We start from the raw sequence: 25,393 nt of genomic DNA on the forward strand, positions 1-25,393 counted from the left end.
GTGATACACTTGTGTAGCTTCAAGCCACTAGATCTGTGGTAACTTGTTACAGCGGCAATATAGACTAAGTGCACCATCCCGTGGGGGGCTTCCTTGAATCCTAGGGCTCAGAAAATGCAGTTTGATGACCATCAAACCAGGCTTTCTGGGACCTGAGCCACGCCAGCAATATGCACGCCTCAGGCCTTGTTTCGATGAGTGCATCTGGTCTGTGTCTTTGGAATTCCTCTTCCTCAGCCTCAGCCACCTATCAAGTGACTCAGTGAAAGTAACCCAGAAGGTCATCCAAGAAGACAAACCTCATGATCGCAAAGGTCTCTCCAGTCACCATCAATCGTGACCCAGAATCTATTTTTCTCTTCAGGTCACATCCTAAAAGCAAAGTCCGGAGGCCTGAAAACACTGGATAGTTACCAAAGTTTAGCCTCATAAGTGGCGAGAGGAGCGCGGCCCAGCTCACAGGGGGAAACTGGTAGCTTTCTCCAACGGCTGCGATGGGTTTCATCACGACTTTGAGAAGGGAAGGGGGCACAGATTCAGGACCTGCGACAGAAAGGGAATTACGAGTCAAACACCCCGGCAGCATCATGAGAGGCGGAAATTCCGACTTTCCTTCTTTTCCAGGTTAGAAGAATTTGGTATCACACCTTCAACTACTACGGTCAGTCCTTCAGTTCTGTGTTCTGAGCCTCAACCCCATCCGTTACCAAACCCTGCTCCCTCTGCTCTTCTCTTTCTTACTTGCCTCTAGTTTTCCCCTCAAGTCTGGACAGAAATAGTCCACATCACTACTTAGCTATCTTCCATACTCTCGTTGGTCCTTTCATCCAGCTTTTTAAAAAGAGTGACTCATCTATGTTATTGCCCCATGGCTCCCTCCCCACTCTACTTCCAGAAGAGGCGGTAATTACTGCCTAGTCAGGCACAGTCCCTTCTAATGACCTTCCCTGTGGCCCACGGTGGTCATGCTCTGTACCATGTGGCTTGCCACCTCTACGCCCCAGCCTGCGCCACAGCTGACTGTAAGAGCTAATCTGTAGGCTAACCAGCTATTTAGGACACGGTGCTATGGCTTTAGCATAATCTTTTGAGGTGGGGGCTAATTTGAAATTGAAATGTTGAGATGCTGGAGGAGTTACAGTCAGGGTTCGAGTAGCCATGAAGGGCCATGTAAAAGTGAGGTTCAAAGGAAGCCTGAAATGATGTGTAAAAAAGTAAAAGAGCAGGAAGGAGAAGCAAAAGCAGCTGGACCAACATATGCAGCAGAAGGGCAGTGTCAGCAGAGAGAGAAGCCGACTCAGTAAAAGGAAAAACATCAGGAGGAAAAGGATGATCAGGGGTAGAATCAGCAGACAGTGAAAGAGGGGAAGCAAAGTTGGGGTAGAGTCAGCAGAAGGCACAACAGCTGTAGGAAGGACAAGCACAAGAGAAGAAGAAGCTGAGGCAGAAAAAGCAACAGAAGCCGCAGGCACTGAACACAGGAAAGCACAAGTGGGGGCAGTGTCAGCAAAAGGAACAGCAGCTGCAGAAAGGAGAAGCACAGGAAAAAGGAGAAGCTGAGGCAGACAAGGTAGCGGAATCAGTAAGCATTGAACACGGGGAAGCAGAAGCCGGGGCAGAATCAGCAAAAGGAACAACAGCTGCAGAAAGGAGAAACACAGGAAAAAGGAGAAGCTGAGGCAGACAAGGAAACAGTAGGCACTGACCACAGGAAAAGCAGAAGTGGGAGCAGAGTCAGCAAAAGGAACAGCAGCTGCAGAAAGGAGAAGCACAGGAAAAAGGAGAAACTGTCAGAAAAGGCAAAAGAATCAGCAGGCACTGACCACAGGAAAAGCAGAAATGGGAGCAGAGTCACCAAAAGGAACAGTAGCTGCAGAAAGGAGAAGCACAGGAAAAAGGAGAAGCTGAGGCAGACAAGGTAGTGGAATCAGTAGGCATTGAACACGGGAAAGCAGAAGCCGGGGCAGAATCAGCAAAAGGAATAACAGCTGCAGAAAGGAGAAGCACAGGAAAAAGGAGAAGCTGAGACAGACAAGGTAACAGTAGGCACTGACCACAGGAAAAGCAGAAGTGGGAGCAGAGTCAGCAAAAGGAACAACAGCTGTAGAAAGGAGAAACACAGGAAAAGGGAGTAGCTGAGGCAGAAAAAGTAGCAGAATCAGCAGACACTGAACACGGGGAAGCAGAAATGGGAGCAGAGTCAGCAACAGGAACAACAGCTGTAGAAGGAAGAAGCACAGGAGAAGCTGAGGCAGACAAGGTAGCGGAATCAGCAGGCACTGGACACAGGGAAGCAGAAGTGGGAGCAGAATCAGCCAAAGGAACAACAGCTGTAGAAAGGAGAAGCACAGGAAAAGGGAGTAGCTGAGGCAGAAAAAGTAGCAGAATCAGCAGGCACTGAACAAGGGGGAAGCAGAGGTGGGGAAAGAATCAGCCAAAGGACAAGCACCATAAAAAGGAGAAGCACAGGAGCAGTAGTAGTAGCTGAGGCTGAAAAGGCAGCCGAATCAGCAGAGACTGGACAGGGGAAACAGAAGGTGAGCAAAGTCTGCAAAAGGATAAACAGCTGTAGAAAGGAGAAACAGGGAGAGAGGAGAAGTAGAGAGGCTACATCAGCAGAAGAGTAGCAGAATCAGCAGGTGCCACACATGGGGAAGGAGAAGCAGAGGTCGGGTTTTTCTAGAGATGGTGCAGAAGTGACCAATAAGAATGTGAAAAGATGCTCAACCTCACTTATCATTAGAGAGATGTAAATCAAACCACAATGAGATATCACTTCACTTATATCTGTTAGGATGGCTACTTTTTTAAAAAAAGGAAAAAGGGGCGGTGGGTGAGGGGATGGGTATTAAGGGGGGCATGTGTTGTGATGAGCACTGGGTGTTGTGTGAAAGTGATGCGTCATTGAATCCTACTCCCAAAACCCATACTACACTATATATTAACTAATTGGAATTTAAATAAAATCTTGGAAGGAAAGAAAATTAAAAACAAGTGTTGGTGAAGATGTGGAGAAATCAGAACCCTTGCATACTGTTGGGATTATAAAATGGTAGAACATCTATGGAAAACAGTATGATGGCTCTTCAAAAAATAAAAAATAGAACTACCATACGATCCAGAAATCCCACTTCTGAGTATATACTCCAAAGAACGGAAAGCAGGATCTTGAAGAGATGTTTGTACACCATCCTTCACAGTAGTACTGTTCACAATAGCCGAGAAGTAGAAGCAACCCAAATATCAATCAATGGATAAATGGATAAATGTGATTGATATGTATGAGTATATACAGTAAAACCTTAGTTTGCGAGCATAATCCATTCAGGGAACATGCTTATGATACAAAGCACTTGTATATCAGTGTGACTTTCGAGAATCACTGACTCAGTTGTGATCATGTGATGTTTGGTGTCACGTACTACTCACGTTGCAAGACGCTGCTTGTTTATCAAGTGAAAACTTCTTAGAAATGTTTGCTCATCCCATGGAACACTCACAATCTGTATATCATATATATATGATACAGGCTAGTACCCAATATTATAAAGTAAGGAAATCCTGTCATATGTTATAACATAAATGAATCTTGAAGACCTAATGCTAAGTGGAATAAGCCAGTCACAACAAAACACAAATTGTATGGTTCTATTTATATCAGGTAGCTAAAGAGTCAAATTAATAGATACAGAAAATAGGGTGGCTCAGTCAGTTAAGTGTCTGACTCTTGGTTTAGGCTCAGGTCATAATCTCGTGGTTTGTGAGTTCGAGCCCCACATCAAGCTCCACCCTGACAGTGAAAAACCTGCTTGGGACTCTTTCTCTCTCTCAAAATAAATCAATAAATTTAAAAACAAAACAAACAAAACAGAAAAGAGAATGGAGGCTACCAGGGATTATGGGGAAAAAGAAAGGGTATTATTTAATGGGTATAGAATTTCAAATTTGCATGATGAAAAAACTGGCTTTACAATAATGTGAACTCTCAGTAAACTAGGAATAGACTAGAGTTTCCCCAAAAAACTCTAGGCGAACATCATACTTCACAGTAAAGAATTAGAAGCTTTTTCACTAAGATCAGAAATAAGCCAACATGTCTCCTCTCACCACTCCATTTCAATATTATATTAGAAGTGCTAGCTTATGCAAGAAGGAAGGGAAGGAAGATGGAAATACCTAAAATCAGAATAAAAGCAAAGACATTTCTACAAGCCTTATAGAAACAAAAAGGATTACAACAGAAAACTGAGACACTGTGCGCCAGCAAATTAGATAATCTAGCTGAAACAGACAAAATCCTAGAAACACAGAAGTTACTAGAACTGATTCGAGAATAAACAGAAAATGCAAACAGTCCTAGGACAAAGAAAGAGATAGAAACAAAAAGCTCTAACAAAGAAACATACAGAACTAGATGACTTCACTGGTGAATTCTACCAAACACTTAAAGAATGACCATCAGTCCTCAATTTCTTCCCAAGAAAAACAGCAGAGGAGGTACTATAGTAAATCTTGGACAACACAGGGGTTAGAGGTGCGAACCGCCATTGCAGCCAAAAATCCACATATAACTTCTGGCCCCCTCGTCAAAGATAAGTACTAATAACCTACTGTTGGTGGAAAGCCTTACCAATAATATAAACAGTTGATTAATACATATTTTGTATGTTAAGCTAGAGAAAAGAAAACATTAAGACAATCAAATACATGTATAGTACTGTGCTGTATTTAATTAAAAAAAATAGCACATACGTGAACATGTACAGTTCAAACCCATGTTGTTCAAAGGTCAACTGTGTTTTTTTTTTAATGTTTATTTATTTATTTTGAGAGAGAGAGAGTGAGTGTGTGTGCGCGGGCGGGGGGGCGGGGGGTAGAGGGGGAGGAGCAGAGAGAGAATTCCAGGCAGACTCCTTGCTGCTAGTGCAGCTCAATGTGAGGCTCGAACCCACGAACTGTGAGGTAGTAACCCAAGCTGAAATCAAGACTCTCATGTTCAGCCGACTGAGCCACCCAGGTGCTCCTCAGCTGCACTTCGTAACCCATTCTATGAGACCAGCATTAACCTAACACCAAAGCCAGAGACACTGCAATAAAAATTTAAAAAAGAAGAAAAAAAAAAGAAACACAAAAACCAAAAAACTACAGAGTAGTATTGTTACGAATATAGATGTGAAAACTCTCAAATTAACACTGGCAAACTGAATCCAACAGCGTACTAAAAGGATTATTCATGATGACCACACAAGATTTATCCTAAGAATGCAAGTGTTATTCAACATAAGAAAATAAATCAAGTTAATTTACTACATCAATAGAATGAAGGGAGAAAAATACATGATAATGTCAATGGATACAGACAGTTTTTGATAAAATCCAACACCCTCTTATATAAAAATACTCAGAAAATTAGGAATAGAATGGAATCATCTTAACATGATAAAGGGCATTTGTAAAAAATACACAGTGAACATTATATTCAATGGTCAAAGACTAAAAGCTTTTCCTGTACAATAAACAATAAGACACCATTTTCACCGTTTTGTATTGCACATTCTAGCCAAGCCATTAGGAAAGAAAAAAATATAAAAGGCATCCAAATTGGAAAAGAAGTAAAACGACCTCAATTTACAGATGGCATGATTCTGTATATAGAAAACAGTTCAGTAAAGTTGCAGGGTGTAAAATCAACACACAAAATTTAGTTGTGTTTCCTATCTCAGGAATGACTAATCCAAAAAGGAAATTAAACAATTCCACTTGCAATAGTATCCAAAAGAATAAAATGCCTACGATTAAATTCAACTGATGTAAAAGACACCTACACTGAACAGGACAAACACTGCAGAAAGAAAAAGATCTACATAAGAGGAAAGATACCTTATGTTCATGGATTGGAATACTTAATACTGTAAAGATCACAATACTATCCAAAGTTACCTATAAATTTGGCATATTCCTTATCAAAATCTCAATGGCTTTTTTTTTTCAGAAAAGGAAAATTTAGTCCTCAAATTCACATGGATTGTAAGGGACTCTAAATAGTCAAAACAATCATGAAAAAGAAAAATGTGAAGAACTCATATATACCAATTTCAAAATTTACTACAGAGCTAAAATAATCAAAACAGCACCAAAGAATATTATTTTTTAAATTTTTTTAATGTTTTTATTTATTTTTGAGAGAGAGAGAGAGAGACAGCGTGAGCAGGGGAGGGTCAGAGAAAGAAGGAATCACAGGATCTGAAGTCAGGCTCCAGGCTCTGAGTGGCCAGCACAGAGCCTGACACGGGGCTCGAACCCATGAACCGTGAGATCGTGACCTGAGCCAAAGTCAGACACTTACCAACTAAGCCACCCCGGCGCCCCCAAAGAATATTATTGACAAAGTGAAAAGACAACCTAATACAACAAAATGCTTCCAAGTTACATTTCTGATAACGGTCTACTATCCAAAATATACAAAGAGCTTTTACAACTCAACAACAAAAAGAGACTATCTAATTTTTAAAATGGTCCAAAGACTTGAAGAGATAATTCTCCAAAGAAGAGCTACTACAAGTAGCTAACAAGTACTTGAAAAGATGCTCCAACACCATTAGGTATTTGGGAAATTCAAATCCAAACCAAATGATATCACTTCACACTCAATAGGATGAAAATGATGATGATGATGATGATGATGATGATGATGATAATGATGATGATGAAGGAGAAGAGCAAGTTTGGGCAAGGATGTAGAGAAGTTGGGACCCTCATACACTGCAGGTAGAAATATAAAAAGGTCCAGTCCCAGGGGCATCTGGGTGGCCAGTTGGTTGAGCATCCAACTTCAGTTCAGGTCACAATCTCATGGTTTGTGAGTTTGAGCCCCAAACAGCTCAGAGCCTGGAGCCTGCTTCAGATTCTCTGTCTCCCTCTCTCTCTCTGCCCCTCCCCTGCTAAGGCTCTGTCTCTCAAAAATAAATAAATGTTAAAAAAATTTTTTAAAAAGGTACAGTCCCTGTGGAAAAGGTTTGGCGAGTTCTCAAAAAATTACACAAAATTACCATGTGACCTAAAAATTCTTATAGACATGTACCCAAAATAACTTAAAATAGGTGTCCAAACACTGACTTGTACACAAATCTTCATAGCAACACTGCTCGTAATCACCAACAGGCAGACACAATACAAATGTTCACCAACTGATGAATGGATAAAAAATAATGCATATCCATATAATGAAATATTATTCAGCAATAAAGAGCCAAATATAGTATCAGAAATACTGATGCTTACCACAACATGGATGAACCTTGAAAATGTTATGCAAAGTGAAAGAATCCAGGTACAAAATGCCATACAGTGTACAGTTTCATTTAAATAAAATATATGGAACAGGTACATCCACAAAGACAGAACGTACATCAGTGGTCGCTGGAGGCTGGGGGAAATGGGGAATGATGGAGAACCAGTTGCACAAGGGTGCAAGAATTCCCTGTGGGGCGATGAATATGTTCTGGAACACTGCACAACACTGAGTGCATTAACGCTGCAGAATTGTATACTTTTAAATGCTTAAATGTTGTAGTTTACAAAAAAAAAATTTTTTTTTAGAAAAAGCCCAAGAAGCGTAGAAAGAGATGAAGCAGGTCTGGAGAGAAAAGCAGAATCCATGACTGGGACTGAGACTACACAGCCCCTGAAAGAAGAGTGACACAAAGTCTCTGTGCCCAGTACCAGTGCTGGGTGCCTATACCTGGTGCTCCTGAGGTTTGACAGTAGAGTTTCTGCTCTTGGGTTTCTGAGAAAACCTAGGAATCCTTGCAGCCAACACCCTTCCTTCTGAGTCATTGAAATCAGTCATTACTCTCTGTAATAAAAAGCACCCAGATACAATTGATGTCTAGCAAATGGCCTCACCACGCCACTTACACTGCCCTTGCTAAGATGTTGACTGCTCTCTAAATGCCAAATGCAAGGACGTTTCTTCCAATCTTTCATTCCATATTTGTCCATGTGAAACTGTATCATGCCCTCACTCTTGGAATAAATGCTTTCCTCCACTTCTGGGTTTCCCTCTGCGGAGTCTCACTGCCTGCCTCCACTTACTCTCATAGTTTCACGTACTATTTATATATTGCTGACCAGGAAAGCCACACTTCTAATCCAGACCTTTTCCTCATGTTTTACACTCTTATTTCCAACTATAGCCATCTCAAATATCAGCATGCTTTCTTAGGCTAGCCACCAACTAACCTACCTCTTTACCCAGGCCTCTGCCAAGGCAGAAACATAAAATTCGAAGTGTACCTTCCAGTGATGTTTCTCTCCCCTCCAACGAACACGGTTTTGCTTTTTGAAAACGATGAAGTTCAACATCCTTCTAGGCTGTGTTACCTGTAACTGAAGCTTTATTTCTATTCCATCTTAAGATGGAATACTAGGAGTGCAGGAAGTGAGGGAATCTACCATTGTTATTACAAAGGGAATTTCTAGGGGCACCAGGGTGGCTCAGTCGGTTGGGCATTCAGCGTTGGCTCGGGTATGATCTGCAGTTCGTGGGTTCAGGCCCCATGTCCGGCTCTGTGCTGACAGCTCAGAGCCTGGAGCCTGCTTCTGATTCTGTGTCTCCCTCCCTCTGCTCCTCCCCAGCCTGTGCTCTCTCCCTCTCAAAAAACATAAAAAAAAATTTTAAAAACAACAAAAAATTCCTAGCCAAAAATAAACATATTCATTAAAAAATTCATTCATTCAATCACTGAGCATCTAATAGGTACCAGGCACTGTTCCAGACAGTGAAAGGAGAATTCAACACAACAGAATAGATTCCTTCACTACTGGAGCTTATATTCTAGAAGAGGATAGACAGACAGACAAGGCAAAATCAGGGGTTATGAAAATAAAAATGCTCTGATAGGATTTAGCTGATTGGCTATTTACGTAAGTCTCTACTGATGAGACCCTGTGTGTAACAGGGTGTGGCCATCCCTATACAGGGCAGGCAGCAAACTGCAGTCTTTGATTTCACACACCTCCAGAAAATTTAAGCTGCATTTTTGGGGTCATTTTGGTGTGTGAATCTTAGAAATGGTTTGGTGGACTGGCCGACAGTATAGTAAATATCTGTGCATAGACCTGCTCTTCTCTCCTATTAGGACATGAATCCAAATCCATTTTGGAAATCATTAGTTCATAAGCAGATTCCTTTCCATTTTTTCTCAGATCGAGCTTTCAAAATTACATAAGATGTTATTCCAGATCCTTCTATGAAATTCACTACAGAAATTTTCAGTTTCCAGAGGATCTAGGGACTCAGGAAAGGAATTCACCCTGTCATCTCATACCAGGACCCAGTGGAAAACATGACCATTCCCCCACCCACCCCCCACACACACAAACACACACACACACCATGTTTTATTGCTTAGACTATGAGCTCTCCCTTGACAGGAGAACATAACAGCACCTTACTATCCATTTTGCATGTTGCTGCTGTATCGACCTGATATATACAAGCAAGTGTCAGAAACAAGAAGAATCTGTAACACGGAACCTAGGGCTGAAAATCAAGTAAGTGCTACGACACAATAAATCTTCCGCTTTTAAAAGGGCAAAGCATCGCTACTGAGTAGCCTAACTAGAATCACACAAAATTTTCCGCTGTATTTGCAGGGAACTAATTCGGACACGACTGGAATGAAAGGAATTATCGTAACTGTTAGGAATGGAGAAAACACTTGGCAGTTTCACTCGCGTGGGGGGAGCTCTGGGAGGAGAGGGAGTCTCGCAATGGGAGAACAGAGTCACGTGGTTCCTTCCCTAGAGATTTTCACCGTTGGGCACAGGAACCCAAAGCCATGACACCAGGAATGATTAGCTCCCTCCTTGCAGTGCTTTGTCTTTTAGGCAAGTGCCTTAGATAAAAGGAAATAGTGGAATTCTTTATAGGCAGCGGCTCTGGACCTGAGAAGGCCTCACAGTACTTGTTAATGGGATTCAGATGTTTTAAAATCCAGATACTAAGTTGCCTTAAATCTCTCATCCAGTTGACAGACTCAAAGAACCTTGATATAAATGGCATATCCGAACATAATGCATTACAACAGGGCCCATTATCACACATACTTTAGCTACACAGAGGATCACATCTCAGTGCCACAATGCATATGTGTAAACTCTACAGTAAAAGTCTGGTAGTAAGTAGTAAGCTGACAGCTGGGGGGGTGTGTCTTCCCTATCACAGCACGTTGCTCGTGTAGTGTGGACATGACTTGACTTGCTCCATCTTCAGTGCTGTTTAAAAGCAACTTAAGGGCACCTGGGTGGTTCAACCAGTTGAGCGTCCGACTTCGGCTCAGGTCATGATCTCACAGTTTGTGGGTTTGAGCCCCGTGTCTGGCTCTGTGCTGACAGCTCAGAGCCTGGAGTCTGCTTTGGATTCTATGTCTCTCTCTCTTTCTGTCCCTTTCCTGCTCACAGTCTGTCTCTGTCTCTTTCTTTTAAAAATAAATAAATGTAACAAAAAAAATAAAAGCAACTTAGCTTAGAATTATCTAATACACACACACATGCACTCAGAGCTGCAGATCAACAAATACTTGAAAACTATTAAATGTCAAGTACTCCATTTTAAGCGTTTAGGATAAAACACCAATGTTCTTCCTGTCTTTGAGGAAATGACAGTCTAATGGGAAAGCTGGACTTCAAACAAAGAACCATCAATAATTAAGAAAATAATGACATAAGTAAAATACCATGAACAACATATCAGAAAGTATAACATAAGTAACCCAAACCAGTTTGGAAATGTCAGGGAATCATCCCTCATCCGCCACTAAGGAAAGGATATTTAATCGAAGATGGAAAGGATGATGGGGATTTTTCTAGATGAAGTCCTTGGGAAACAAAGATAGAGATATTTACAGCATGGCTCATTTGTAGAGATGAGGAGATGCCTAGCCCCTTGTCAGAAATGACTCTAAAATCAAGATAGAAGTTGGAAACAGTTGATAATTCTGATAGGTCAGTCAGATACTAAGAGTTGGGAGGATGTTCTGTACAGTATTTCCACAACATTCAGAGTTATCAGGAACAAAAACGTCCCCAGAATCCTCAGCACCAGGAAGGCCGCCAAGCAGGGTGGCTGTCCAGTGGCGATCAGGACCCGAGAAAGGCGAGTTCCGCAGGGCTCTGGCCTGGTGGGGACAGTAGATTGTTTTCAAACAGCGGGACTCCAAGCATGGGCAGATATACGGAGAAAAATGGAGCCAGCTTTCTTACTACTGTCAGAGAAGAAAGTTACAAATACGCAGAGAGGGAAAAGTAGAATGAATGTGATGTTGAACTGGAACTGGAGATGTTATTATGAACTCATTGCTTTCAATAAATATAGCTAGATATAGAAATGTATATAGACATGAGAGAGAGTGAAAGAGAGAGAGTGCATGTGTGTCTATTTCCTAACTGTCCACTGAAAGAGCCCGGGAACAGCGATTGCTCCAGTAGCAAGAATTTGTACCCAGATCTTTGCTTCTAAATATCATTCCTGGGGCGCCTGAGTGGCTCAGTTGGTTAAGTGTCCAATTCTTGATTTCAGCTCAGATCATGACTTCATGCTTTGTGGGTTTGAGCCCATGAGCAGTGGGATCTGTGCTGATGGCTCGGATCCTGCTCTCCCCCTCTTTGCCCCTTCCTCATTTGCGCATGCTCTCTGTCTCAAAAGTAAATATGCAAATGAACAAAAAAAATAACATTCCCCACTAAAAGGAGCCTGACCTACCTGGCTATTACGGGACTGAGGATAAATACAAGATGAGCCTAGAACATCTTGTGCCACAATGAAACAAAGTACCCACAGAATGATGGGGCCATGTCACAAGGACACAAAGCCAGTGTAAAGAGGCTCTCACTACGGAACAAGCGAAGGATGAAATATTGGATAATTGAATAACAAAATAAGTACATGAAGTAAAATTTTAGTAGTCCATGCAAATAGAGAGTGAGAGAGAGAGAGGGAGGGAAATGCCAGCCCTTTCTTACAGTAGAATGCCCATGGAAAAACATACATGGAATGATGGAATTTTAAGAATCACCTTTTGGCAAACATAATAGGATTAACTAATTGGGGCAAGAAAACATTCATGGATACTGAGACTCATGGACAAGTGTAGGATGAAAAACTGGATAATCATAAAGTTTCAAAATAGCTCCACAAGGAATATTTACTGATGAAAACGAGAAAGGAGAACTTACTAGTGGAGAGGTCTGGAAGATAGCACCTTAGTCAAGAGATCACAGTGAACATCTCCAGCGCAGGGAGATGCCACCTAGTGGGATGGCGTGGGAGGAGCAACTGTGATATTCCTGCCACACGTGCCTGGCCTGCCTCTCACGTGAGCAACTGCTGACAAGCCGGCAAATCCAACAGCGGAGTGTTCTATAAAACAGCTGGCTTCTGGGGCGCCTGCGTGGCTCAGTCGTTTAAGCAGCTGACTGGAGCTCAGGTCACAGTCTCACAGTTTGTGAGTTCAAGCCCCACATCAGGCCCTGTGCTGATAGCTAGCTCAGAGCCTGGAGTCTGCTTCAGATTCTGTGTCTCCCGCTCTCTCTGCCCCTCCCATGCTCGTGCTGTTTCTGTCTCAAAAATAAATAAACATTAAAAAATAAAAATATTTAAAAAATAAAAAAAATTAGGGGCGCCGGGGTGGCTCAGTCGGTTAAGCCTCCGGCTTCGGCTCAGGTCAGATCTCACATTCGTGGGTTCGAGCCCCGCGTCGGGCTCTGTACTAACAGCTAGCTCAGAACCTGGAGCCTGTTTCCGGTTCTGTGTCTCCTTCTCTCTCTGCGCCTCCCCCTCTCATGCTCTGTCTCTCTCTGTATCAAAAATAAATAAAACAGTAAAAAAATAAAAATAAAATAATAAAAAAAATTAAATAAAATCACTGGCTTCTAATCTTAAAACACTTTCAGGTCTTGAAAGGCAAGCAATGATTGGGGAACTGTTCCAGATTGAAGGAGACTGAAGAAATAGGGCAGGTAAGTGCAGTGTGAAACTCCAGACTAAATTCTTTTTCTGCTAAAGACATCATTTGGACAACTGGTGAAATTTGAATAGGGTTCTCTGGCAGTTTTCATTTTTTTATAAGTTTGGAATTATTTTAAAATGAAAAAAAGATACAAAATTTGGGGGCATCTGGATGGCTCCATCAGTAGACCATGTGACTCTTGATCTCAGGATTGTGAGTTCAAGCCCCATGCTGGGCGTAGAGCTTACATTTTTAAAAAAAGTGCTCTAAATTTAATTAAAAAATAAACTGGGGGGGGGTGATGCCTGGGTGGCTCAGTTGGTTAAGCGTCTGGCTTCTGGCTTCGGCTCAGGTCATGATCTCACGGTTCATGGGTTCAAGCCCTGTGTCAGGCTCTATGCTGACAGCTCAGAGCCTGAAGCCTGCTTCAGGTTCTGTGTCTCCCTCTCTCTCTGACCCTCCCCTGCTCACGCTGTCTCTCTCTCTCTCTCTCTCAAAAATAAATCAAACATTTAAAAAAATTTAATAAAAACTAAACCTAAAAAAAACAACTTATTGAACAGTAAATATATGCAAAAACATTCATTCCTTCTGGAAATGAAATGTAAATTAAAGCAGTGCTCAGGTATAATTTTATACCTGATGGATTTTTACCATAATCCTGTTTATCTCTATGTTGGTGTGCTCTGAAATATGACAGCCAGAAAGGGTTTCCTCTTTATTTCGTTTTCTAAGCACTGTTACATAATGACTCATAAACTCATAATGTTTACAAAAACTCTATAAAGATTCAACTATTTTCTCCACTTTACAGAAGGAATTGAGGCTTAGGGACTTGAGCAGCTGGTTTGAAATTACATAGGAAAGTGGTGTGTGAACCATGGCATCCTGACCCCCATGCCTTTGGCCTCTGCGAGCGGCTGTGATGCATGTGCGTTCGGGCCTAAGGTACCCAAACCTGGCGCAGTCCTTTTGCAGAACAAAGCTGCCAAGCCATCCGGAGTGTCACCAGATCCTCTTGCCCACTGAAAAGTGCTGAGAATGTATCCTAAGGAGAACCTATACGCAGAAGAGTGACAGCTACATGCAGAGAGAGGTTCTCTATAAAGGGAACTTTTTAAAATGACCAATAGAAAAATGGCTAAAATAATTAGGATTTGTCAACTTAATAGAATACTCTATGGTCATTTAAAAGTGATAATTATGGAGATATATGAAAGGCAGAGAGAAATGTCAATACCGTAAGCTAAAAGATTCAAAGCCAATGTATGCTCGGAAACATGCAAAAATTATGTGTGCACAAGAACAAATTAAAAAGTAAAATTCAAGAATGACAATAGTGGTTAGAAAGTCATGGGGTAAGTGGTGACGTTTTCCTTCCAAATGTTTTCCATGGCGTTCACAATAAAAAACAGCCATCAAATACTCCCAAAACACATCCCATGAACACATGTGAGGATTCTTTTCATACCTTCTCAGAAGCCTCCTTCTTGAGGAGACGGGTGGTGATTATGTCCACTTACATGAAAAGTTGTTAAATTTTTAAAAATTAGGCAACAAAATAATATACATGTTATGATTCAATATTACTCAACACACACACATCTAGATGGACATAAACTGGAATATCTATTGTGGCTATCTATATGTGGTGAGTTTATAGGAGAGTCTTTTTTCTTCCTTATACCATTTTTGAACTTCGTGTTATATATAAGTATTCATTTTTAATAATACTTTTAAAAGATACGAACAGGTGAACTATCACTAAATTAAAATGCTTTAACATAATCTCAGCAAACCAACTCCATAATTTTATTAGAAGAATAGGACAGCTTTCCCATATTGTTAATTCTACACCCAAGTTCACTAATCCTGCTCTTTGACTAGACTCCTCAATAATTATATCTCTTGCTAATGGTTCTAAATGATCCATTGAGAATATTCCTATCTACAGTCTATGCAAGAGCCCAGGACTTATGAACTTGGGTCACTGACCAATGCATTTCTATCAAGAAGGAAATGTCATTCATCATGACTTTATTAAAAGGATTTAAATATACTTTCCTCAAATAATACTTCTTACTGTGAACTTTAAAGCCTAATAGAAAAGTACAAGCTTGGAGAGCTAGTCGAATCCCCTGGCAACAGAGTAAGAAAAATAATCCTAAATTATTAGGTAGAAATACCTAATGTTAGCAGCAAAAATGAATCATTACTTAAAATCATATACATTTTAAGTGTTTTATAAAGGAAATAGATACAGTCTTGATGAAATCTGAACATGGCTACGAGCCTGAGAAAAACAAAGATCAGAAGTCAGGAAAAAAAATGAAAAGAAAAGTAGCAAAAATCAGAGTCAACATTTAGAGTCCCTTAATGGGAAAAAGAAGTTATATGATAGGAGGAATTATAGCTTCTGAGTAAATTTTAAACCTAGCATAGTGAAGGAATGTCCATAGGAATAAATAATACATAATAATCATGATGACATCTGCCAGAAGGACACCAGGGAAGGAAGGAGAGTGGTACAGGGCAGAAAACAAAAACAGAAACAAAAATTACATTCAAAACTATTAACTGAAACCCTTAAAAAGTAGGAGTTTCTAGTTTTGGTTTTAAAATATAGGCCTGTATGAAGTGTTCTATCATATGAATATGAAAGTGAGGATCCATGGTGAGAAAAGCACTGGGCATTAGGAAGCAGATTAATATAGTCACCATCTCAAATTTGATTGGCTAACACTCAAGATACTCAATCTCGTCCCGGCCTAAGTGTGGATCAGGGATAACTCATCACATTTTTCTTCCTCTCAGGAGTTATTAAACAGCACACAGGCAACGAAGCCGGGCTATCCCTAACGCCTCCTCTCTCTGGCCTGGGCCACGCATGATTTTTATTCTCTAAAGCCATTCCTTCCTCAAAAGAGTGCACCAAAGTCGTCATCCTTCCTATGAGCAGCCCCACTGGGCTCTAGTGAGTGACATCCAGACATTTAAACTCAAAAGCTGCTTCAGAAGGGAGTTATTAAAATTCAAATGAGCTGGGCATATTGAAGAAGAAAACACTCGTTTGCACGGACACCTCCGCATTTGGCCATCCCATTTAGACGCATAGAGCAGGGTCTGGTTTTGTTTTTGTAAATGGGCTTGGGAGGCGGAGGTCAGCCTCCCACGGCCCCCACTCCTCTGGGGTCATCATTAGTAATGTGTAAGGCTGAATAGATTCTCCTCTGAATCTAGTCGGCAAACCTGACAAGAAGGCAGCCCTCTCCCACAACCTGAAAATGCCAAAAATCTGATGGGCAACGTGGCGTTTTTAATACTGCATTTATCTGTCTGAAAATAGCTTTCAGTAAGCCTGCACATAACGTCACTGATGTGAGTTCCACCTGATTTTTCAATTTTAGAGCAGAATATTTCCTGTTGTGCCATGACTGTGTAATCATAAAAAATGTTATGTTTAACCAAGAATTTCCCACAGGTTTCAGAGAAAACTCGTGTCTGCCAAGAAATATGGATCTGGGGAGTCAACATGACATTTTATTCACTAGGAAAGAAATCTTTCACTTTATCTTAAGAATTTGCATTTTATTTCTCATGGAAATATCTCATATGATCATCATTTAAAAATTTTATATCAGTGAGCAAATGAAGAAAAATTTGAGCAAAACTATATATCCCTAAAATTATTTTAGCCATGGAAATTTTAGACGCACCTTTAGCAAGAATTCAATTTCTTACTAATGAAGACATCTCTATTATGATATCTATTATAAAGACACTTAGTTTATGACAATATAAACACTTAACTCTACATTACATGCAATACATTACATGTCTATTTATAAATATATTATGTACAACAAAAACACAACTATTTAACTATTTTTAATGAGGGTATGTTAAAGTAGTCACACTAACTCATGACCCTAAAATAATAGTACAATCTCTTGAACTCTAGGAAGCTAAGGAATTTATCTCCAAACTATGAAACTAGTTTAAATCTGGAAACTCTAGGGATTACTGTATCCAGTGGGAAGTCAGACGATATGACCTCCAATGTCCTTTCCAATAGTAAGATTTTACTCTTCCATAACCTCCATTAATCAAACTTGCTTCTTCCAGATTTCTTCATTTTAACTTGTTTAAAAACATTTTTCCCCCTAAAATTGGAATGGTCTTATTGTAATTCAAGGACTCGTTTTGCCCAGAATGATCTAACCAGGCCAGGCTAAAGAGAAAGTTGCAAATAATATCAATGAAAGAATATTATATGAATGAAACAGTTTCCTGAGCTAAGACATTTTCTATGAGATACATTTTTACCTCACAGCACTGCAGAGGAGACGTGCATTGATAAAGAACATTTGTTGAAAGACTTACATGACATTATTCTGACTTCAGTTACAAACAACGGCACTGGAGTGCCTGGTGGCTCAGTGGGTTAAGTGTATGACTTTTGACTTCAGCTCAGGTCGTGTTCTCATGGTTTGTGAGATCGAGCCCTGCAATGGGCTCTGTGCTGACAGTTGAGCTTGTTTGGGATTTTTCCCTCTCTCCCTCTCTCTCTGCCCCTCCCCTACTTGTTCTCTCTCTCTCTATCAAAATAAATAAAATAAACATTAAAAAAAAAGGCACTCAATCTCTGTCTTCAGGTTGCATGTGCTGTAATGTGGGCGGCAGCAACAAAGAATTACAAAGGGACAAGCCCCTGGGTGGCTCAGTCGGACTCTTGATTTCGGCTGACAGCACAGAGCCTGCTTGGGATTCTCTCTCCTCCCCACCCCAGATACACGCACACTCCTTCCCTCAAAATAAAAACATTAAAAAAAAAAAAAAAGAATCAGAAGGAACAACTGTTTGCAGAGAAAAGGAACACATGCTAAAGTTAAGAACGAGCACCAGACTGATCTAACAACACAGACCGATCACTGCAGGTTCAGAGAGACCCGCTTCCTAGTCAGGTGCCAGCAGTGTTCTCCCTTTTATGGCCACACCCACTTGAAACTGACAAGAAAAGAGATGTGCACTCATTTCTTTCTCAAAAGAAAAGGCCAAATGAATGTTTAAGGTCTTCACAGATCACTCGCCCCCCACGACCCCCAAGGTCAAATATGATGATTCCAGGAGACGGCGGAGGGTATATGTTTACATACCACTTAGTGTAGTTGGCCTCCTGGTCATTTCTGCTGCGAAGACGGTCTCGCAGATGAAAATACTCCTTCAGATGTGTTACTGATTCTACAGAAGCAGGCTTAGGGCCCACGAACCTACTGCGTAGAAGAATGAGAAAATTCAAGAAATGTGCTCACTTGCCTTTTTTTCCTCCTGTAATGAAGAAGCCGATGGCTGCTCTAATAAAACTGCTCTCAGGCAAATAGCTATAGTCAGTAGGAACTGTGGAGACAGAAAATGATCAAATTAACCAGTGAACTCGGTGGGACTAATGAAGGAAAGATAATGATCTCACGCTGCCATATCAACCTAGAGACAAAGCAGAGATGTTTATGCCATTAATCTCAGCACAGTACTCTGTGGTTGCAACTAATTCTATTAGATTAAGTGACTGGCCTTGAAGTAACTTAGGCTATGCAAGCAAATCTAAAATGGATGGTAAACCTAACAGAGACTGAAAAATCACAGGGGATGAAAACTTTACTGATGTGGTTTAAAAAAAATCCTTTCCAGGGGCGCCTGGGTGGCTCAGTCAGTTCAGCATCCAGCTTCAGCTCAGGTCATGATCTCATGGTTCATGAGTTCGAGACCCATGTTGGGCTTGATGCTAGTGGCACAGAACCCACTTCAGATCCTCCGTCTCCCTCTCTCCCTGGCCCTCTCGCACTTGCACTCTCTCTCTCAAAAATGAAGAAACGTTAAAAAAAAAATCCCTTCCACATGTTCACATCAATGAGTCCCGTCCTGTGAGCCTCAGTGTCATCAAGGAGTCTGCTGGGCTTCAAGGCTGAGGCTACTGTTCTAGAGGCTACTTCAGGACATCCTAAATCAGATACATGAACCGTGGAAATACAACAATCAGTAATAATAGCAGGCCGTCTCTTACTTCATAAAGCAGGGACCTCTAAGTGACCAACATGTGCAAATAACCAGATGTGGCCACTGGCCTGGAACAGCGAAGCACGGACATTTATGCTGGTTGACTCTGGGGAGTTTCCTAGATTCTTTTCCTCCCCATCCCCCCTAACTGTTTCATGAGACGGTTTTTACTGCAACAAATGGCTCAATTGGAAAATTCCAACAGAAGCATGCCGCTGTACTTTTCCAGACACACAATCATTTTGTTCCAAAGAACCTGGGTGTAAGATGACTCACTACCACCTGACTTGAGTATATGTGGGCTGGCCCATGTAGCCCCTAACATAACAATTAACGGTCTATGTAAAAAAGCAAATGCCTGACATAAACTTACTATTTTACCAGGAATATTATGAGAACACTGCCCTTCAAAACTAGCATTACCTAAGGTTTCCACTGTGACTAAGTTATATCCCCCCTTTTTCCCATTTAACATGACAGCTTCCAGCTGTCTCAAGTTCATTTTGTTGGGAGCGCTGTGGAACAATGTCCTATCTCTATAGCTAAGGAGTGACTGAAAGTGGGGGAAACAGGAATTACAGCGTTCCATGTTCTGGTGATGCTGTCCGTAGGCTACCTATCAGGGGATATCCAAATCTAGGGTTTAATGAGAAGTCTATGGTAGCTAAACCTCTCTGGCCTGGGTCCAAGAGAGCCCGTGGCTCAAAAGTGTGTACAGAGCAAAGAGCAGATCCAGGTCTCTGTGTATGACAGTGGTGCCTTCCTCAGAAACTCTCCAAGTACGAACAGACATCAAGCATGTGGGAATTGCAAATACTTTTTTATTGCTTTTATCAAAAATGTGGACAGAGAAAAAACTCTGGTTATATTGAGAGCTAGGATTTCAATTCCAAGGCCAAGTAGACACACATCTTTAAATGTACTTAACCCATTATTTTCCTAAAAACAGGGGCCAGAAGAAATCCAGTCATATACGAAGAGACTTTCAATGAACTGGGAGTATTATACAAACTGTAACTACATAACATAAGAATAAAAAGAACTCTCTTCCAAGCTTCAAGGACCCGGTTCCTACTTTCTAGATTTGTTACTACACTAACTCCACTTGTAAGTCATGTAATCTTTCTAAGCCTCAACTTCACTTGTGAAATACGGGGTTAGGCTGAATGTGTCATCTTCTCTCTGAGGGAGGCAGAGAGGAAGAAGGAAAGAAGCACGGCCTGGGGAAGCCAATGATGGCAGTTCAGCTGCACCTACCATTTACGGCCATGTGATCCTGGGCGAGCCAGGGAGCCTCTCCACAGCGCATTCTCTCCTGACGCAAAATAGGGATGGTCACACCCGCCACAGAAGGTGGTTGCGAAGATAAATGCTCTTAACAGAGTACATGGCCTCCAGTGGGCAATCCCTCCCTCCAGCTCCTGTGTTCTAAGAGTCCAGTCTTACCGGAGGTTCTACTTTGACTTGAGGACAAAGTAGACAGATGTAGATGGCCCAGAAGCCAGAGAGCATTTGACTGAAGACCAATCACTCCAGACACACTGATGACCTACGGATGACAATGGAACAGTGCGATGATCGGGCAACAACCAAACTCCATTTAATAAAAGGTCACTCGCAGAGAGTCAACTATCTTTCACGAGGTGGTAGCCTGTCTGGTGAGGACAAGTTCTATGACAAGACGTAATGTCACATGTGTAGTCTTCTAAACCCTGGACATACAGCTGATCAACAACTATTGCTGAATAAAGTAATGAGTCAATCAATCAGTCATGCTAGAAGGTAGTACTGGTTGAGGATTCACCGAGTCCGTTGGTCTCAAAGGAATTTTTTAAAAAAGGGGAAAAAAAATCCAGAAAGTTAAAAAAAAGTGATTTAAGAACAAAATACCTTTAAGGATGAAAGGAGATATTATTTTGTTCTCTAAGTAATGTCCTGTTACTGCTTTATCACTCGTCATAAGGGTTATGTTCAATGGCAGTTTTCACTTCTCAATTTTTCTCCCAAGTTAGAGCAACTTAAGTTTCAGCATGATTCTTTTCTTGAGAATCGTATTCATACACGCATCAGAAAGTTTCTTCTGTTCAGAGATTTATGTTTACTTTTAAAAGCACAAATTACTAAAACTTGTTTATGTGGTAGGTGTGATAATAAGCTATATTTTATAATAATGAGAAAAAGTATGCTAAATGAAAAGACAACATGAAAAGGCTATCTACAAAGTTATATATGTACTAAGAATGCCAATTATGCAAAGAAACTAAGAATTCCTGAAAAGAAATACGACCAATTATTACAAGCACTTGCTTCGAGTTGCAAGGACTATCAGTGATATTTTTTTCAGTTTCTTTAATTCTGTACTTTCACATACGAGACAATGAAATTAATAAATTAAAAAAAATTAATATTTATTTATTTTTGAGAGAAAGAGAGAGAGAGACAGTGTTAGTGGGGGAGGAGCAGAGAGAGATGGAGACACAGAATCAAAAGCAGGCTCCAGGTTCTGTGCTGACAGCTCAGAGCCTGATGTAGGGCTCAAACCCAAGAACTGTGAGATCGTGACCTGAGCTGAAGTTGGATACTCAACCAACTGAGCAACCCAGACACCCTGAAATTAATAAATTTTTAGAAGTAGAATTCTTAAAATATAAAATCATTTCTCAGCAGGCAGACTCTTTCTGTAGCCAAGAATGCTGACAATGATTTACCCAAATACGTTATCAGTGACATCTGAACTAGCTAGCGCCTCCTGAGCACTCTACTTCTGTATGGGCCTGTCCTTTGATCACCTTCCATTTTACCTTGTCCTGGGGGCTTAACATTCCTCGCAGGGTCAGATTTGAATTTTTAAAGGAAACCAACACCAACTTAAGTTAGCTCAAACATGCCAGCGTGTTTTCCAGCGGCAGTGAGTGTTTGTCAGCAAATGTGGGGGATAAGCTAGCCACTCGGGAGTGCTGCTTGGGCTCAAGGTAAATAACCAGAGATCTCCCCATTTCTCAAGCAAAATAGTTTGTATCGTCAAACAGAGAGGCAATTCAGGGGAGTATCTGTTTTCCCAACCACGGACTTCAAGTCCCTCTTCTCACCTGAGTTACAGTTTTAATGACTTCATTAAGTCTGGCTTGAAAATGAGAGGTCTGGATGGCTTCTGACTTCAGCTGAAAGAAATAGAGGACATATCCAAGTAAATCAAGGTATTCCTAGTGCATGAGCTATCATCTTCTAAGCTACGGTATCATTTACCATTACATCTTTACATTTCAAAAAACAAAAGCTGCAGGTTCTTGAAGGCAGGGCCCAAGCTGTATTCATCACTGATTTTCTGGAACCAGTTCCGCGTCCCCAGTAGCACTCACTTAATACACCTTTATACTGTATGAACAAGGGCACTCCTTAGAATTACTTGTTCTAAGTAATTCAGTTCTAAGTTGAACAGAAACATACATATGCCCACTGTGGATGTTAATAAACTAGATATTAACTAAAACATCGCAGATACAAAACGGAGTTTCTCATGGATGACTTGAAATCTCTTACGATCCAGTCACTTTTCTTGAGCAGGGAACTTTGGGGAAAGTGCAGAAGCTAATTTTAATTTCTACAAACTAGATAAAATAAGAAGCACGTCTCTAACAATGAATTCTTAACCAAGAGCAATTTTCTATCTGTCGAGGCACTGAAAAGCACAGTATAAGCATTACTGTGACCATGTATTCTGTCCTTAGCATCCTGACATCCTGGGTATTCTCCTCTTGCTGGGGCTGTGTACACATTCAGATTTCTCTGCTTCTTTTGTTCTTACCTGCATTACATCCCCTTCAGAGCCCACCAAGGCCACCATGCCATGAAGCGCTGCCAGACAGAGCATTGTTGGAGTGCCCTGAAAACAAAGCGTCGGATATGTTAAGAGGCAAACAGTCCTTGGGTTTGAATTCTCAAAAACCTATTCTATGACAGAAAAAGATGGGTCAAAACGGTATTAAATTTGTAGGGTCAACATAACCTACATCACTGAACCAAAAACAGCAGCAGACTTGAATAAAATAAGAGGTTAAAGTTATTAGATCACAGGTGGCTTCTTGTTGTTTTTTATTTTTCAAAACCTCGATGCAGCTTTGAAATGAACACAGTGAGAAAGTAGCCTCTTTAAAAAAAAAAAGCTGTAATAGTTGACAGGCTGTATCATTTACAAGGGATTAAAAGCTCCTGCGTCTCTTTCGTTTGAAAATGCCTATTCTTTTACTGTGAGGCTGTGTAGCTCAGCAGCACCTATAAATGGTCCAATAAAGTAGCTCTTTTTTCCTTTATAAAAATATAAAATAACATGCAGGACGTGACCTCCTACCTCGGCTAGAACAATTCGGATCCAGGCAGGGAGCAGCCTGTGGCCCAAGTCCTCCGCTTTCCCGTGTCCACACACGGACAAACCATGAACTAGGTTTCCTAACGCCAGGGCAAAACCTGAAGTCTGCAGAAGCAAGAGAAAACAAAGGGTAAGGAACCAGAAGAAGAATGGGGCGGATCAGGAACTTGGTAGACGGCAGCCACGCATTCCTAGGGGCTCCCTTTCCTCCTGACACCTTCTTCTGTCATCAGAAAATCAGAGATTTGCCTAGTTCTTAAATCAAGACTTTTGGCTTGCAACAGAACATGCAGTCTCGGTGTAGGGAATTCAGCTGCAGTGAATGGTTTCTTTTAGGAAAATAATACCGGACTGTTACGAGACTTGACTCGAATGAGCAAAGTCAACTCCCAGACAAGTGGAGAGAAAAGTCCTACAATGAATACAGCACATGCAAAGTTCCCCATTTTGGTGTTGCAAAACCTATCCCAAATTTAAGTGTGGAGTCACATAATCGTAAAATAGTCCTAATGCAGTATTGGCTAATAACCAGCAAATCCTGCAATAATCCACTATAGCCAAATTCAAGACTTTGGGAAACCTACCAAAAGCCAGATGGGGCAATTTTGTAACATGTGTAATCAGAAGGAACTTTTTTTTCAGTTTAATTGTCACATACACATATGACAAGTAAATACACATAACATAAAACTTACCATCTTAAGCGTTTTCCAGTGTGGCATTAAGTATATTCACACGAGTCTACAACCATCGCTGCCATCCATGGCCAAACTCTCTCATCTTGCATACTCAAACATATCCCTTAAACAAGAACTCCCCATTCTCCCTCTCAAAGCTCCAGGTGACTACCTTTCTTCTTTCAGTCTCTATGCTTCTGCGTTGTGTCTCTAGGCTTTTGACTACTTGAAGTGTCTCACTCCTATAAGTAGAATCATACAGTATTTGTCTTTTTGTGATTAGCCTGTTTCACTTAACGTAATATCCTCACCATTCATCTACACTGTAGCGTGTGTTTGAATCTACTTCCTTTTTAAGGCTGAATAATATTTCAGAGGGACCATTTTAAGGGTATTTAATTTGCAGGTTTGTTTATTTATTTTTTAATGTTTGTTTTTGAGAGAGAGACAGAGCACAAGTGGGGCAGGGGCAGAGAGAGAGAGGGAGACAGAGGATCCAGGCTCTGAGCTGTCAGCACAGAGTTATCGCTGGGCTTGAACCCATGGACTGTGAGATCATGACCTGAGCCAAAGTTAGACAGTCAACTGACTGAGCCATCCAGGCGCCCCTTTAATTTGCAGGTATTTAAATTGTCACATGCATATTCGGACCTGAGCAGGGATTCTCTGCTTTGAATCTGCTGAAGCTTCCCCTTATCGGAGTCCTCTATGTATTTATATCTTCACAAATAGTCAATTTGTGTCAATATCTTCATAAATTATCACTAGCCTTGCAGTCCCCTAGCCACATGATTTGAGATTTTATAAATACGGAGCAATACATGGGGAGAGAGAGGTCTTTCATATGCACTCAGACAAAGAAAAAAAGTACCCAAAGAACACAGAGTGTAAGGGGAGAAAAAAAAGACACCTCTGAGTGTTGGCTACAGCAGCGAGAAGAGAGAAGAGTTAGTTCTTCGATCCTGGGCACACACAAAAAGCCTCATTACAGTCTAATTCGGAGTTAGTCAAAAAAAGGATTCAGCAGCAACACAAGACCCAGAGAGTGTCGTAATCAGGGCACGAGTTCCAACCTGTTGGTTGTTTTCTACCAGTAGCTGAAGCTTGTTCATGATATCCTCAGCCTCTGCAGCCTCAATGATTCCGGCACTGAATGCTGATGTACACACACAGCTAAGGGTGTAGGCAAGGACCTGGAAGAAAAGACAGCAGAAAACATTTCTTCACGAGCGCAAATCAAAGAACTAAATTTGGTTGACACTGATGTTTTGTCAAACTTCTCCCCG

General features: G+C 41.1%; 1 protein-coding gene across 2 annotated transcripts in view; it reads right to left on the minus strand.

The window, feature by feature from the left end:
• Positions 1-25,393, minus strand: part of FOCAD (focadhesin) — a 315,637-nt gene that overhangs the window by 23,123 nt on the left and 267,121 nt on the right. For both annotated transcript variants that reach the window (XM_029919606.1, XM_029919607.1), the window contains exons 30-36: positions 25,181-25,300; positions 23,413-23,535; positions 22,870-22,947; positions 22,154-22,225; positions 20,511-20,613; positions 18,327-18,407; positions 415-543 (exon numbers count right to left, since the gene is read on the minus strand). In XM_029919606.1, the coding sequence (XP_029775466.1) occupies positions 415-543; positions 18,327-18,407; positions 20,511-20,613; positions 22,154-22,225; positions 22,870-22,947; positions 23,413-23,535; positions 25,181-25,300 (706 nt within the window). The remainder of the gene's footprint in view (positions 1-414; positions 544-18,326; positions 18,408-20,510; positions 20,614-22,153; positions 22,226-22,869; positions 22,948-23,412; positions 23,536-25,180; positions 25,301-25,393) is intronic.

This window comes from Suricata suricatta, chromosome 13, assembly GCF_006229205.1.
Source record: "Suricata suricatta isolate VVHF042 chromosome 13, meerkat_22Aug2017_6uvM2_HiC, whole genome shotgun sequence".
Lineage (NCBI taxonomy): Eukaryota > Metazoa > Chordata > Mammalia > Carnivora > Herpestidae > Suricata > Suricata suricatta.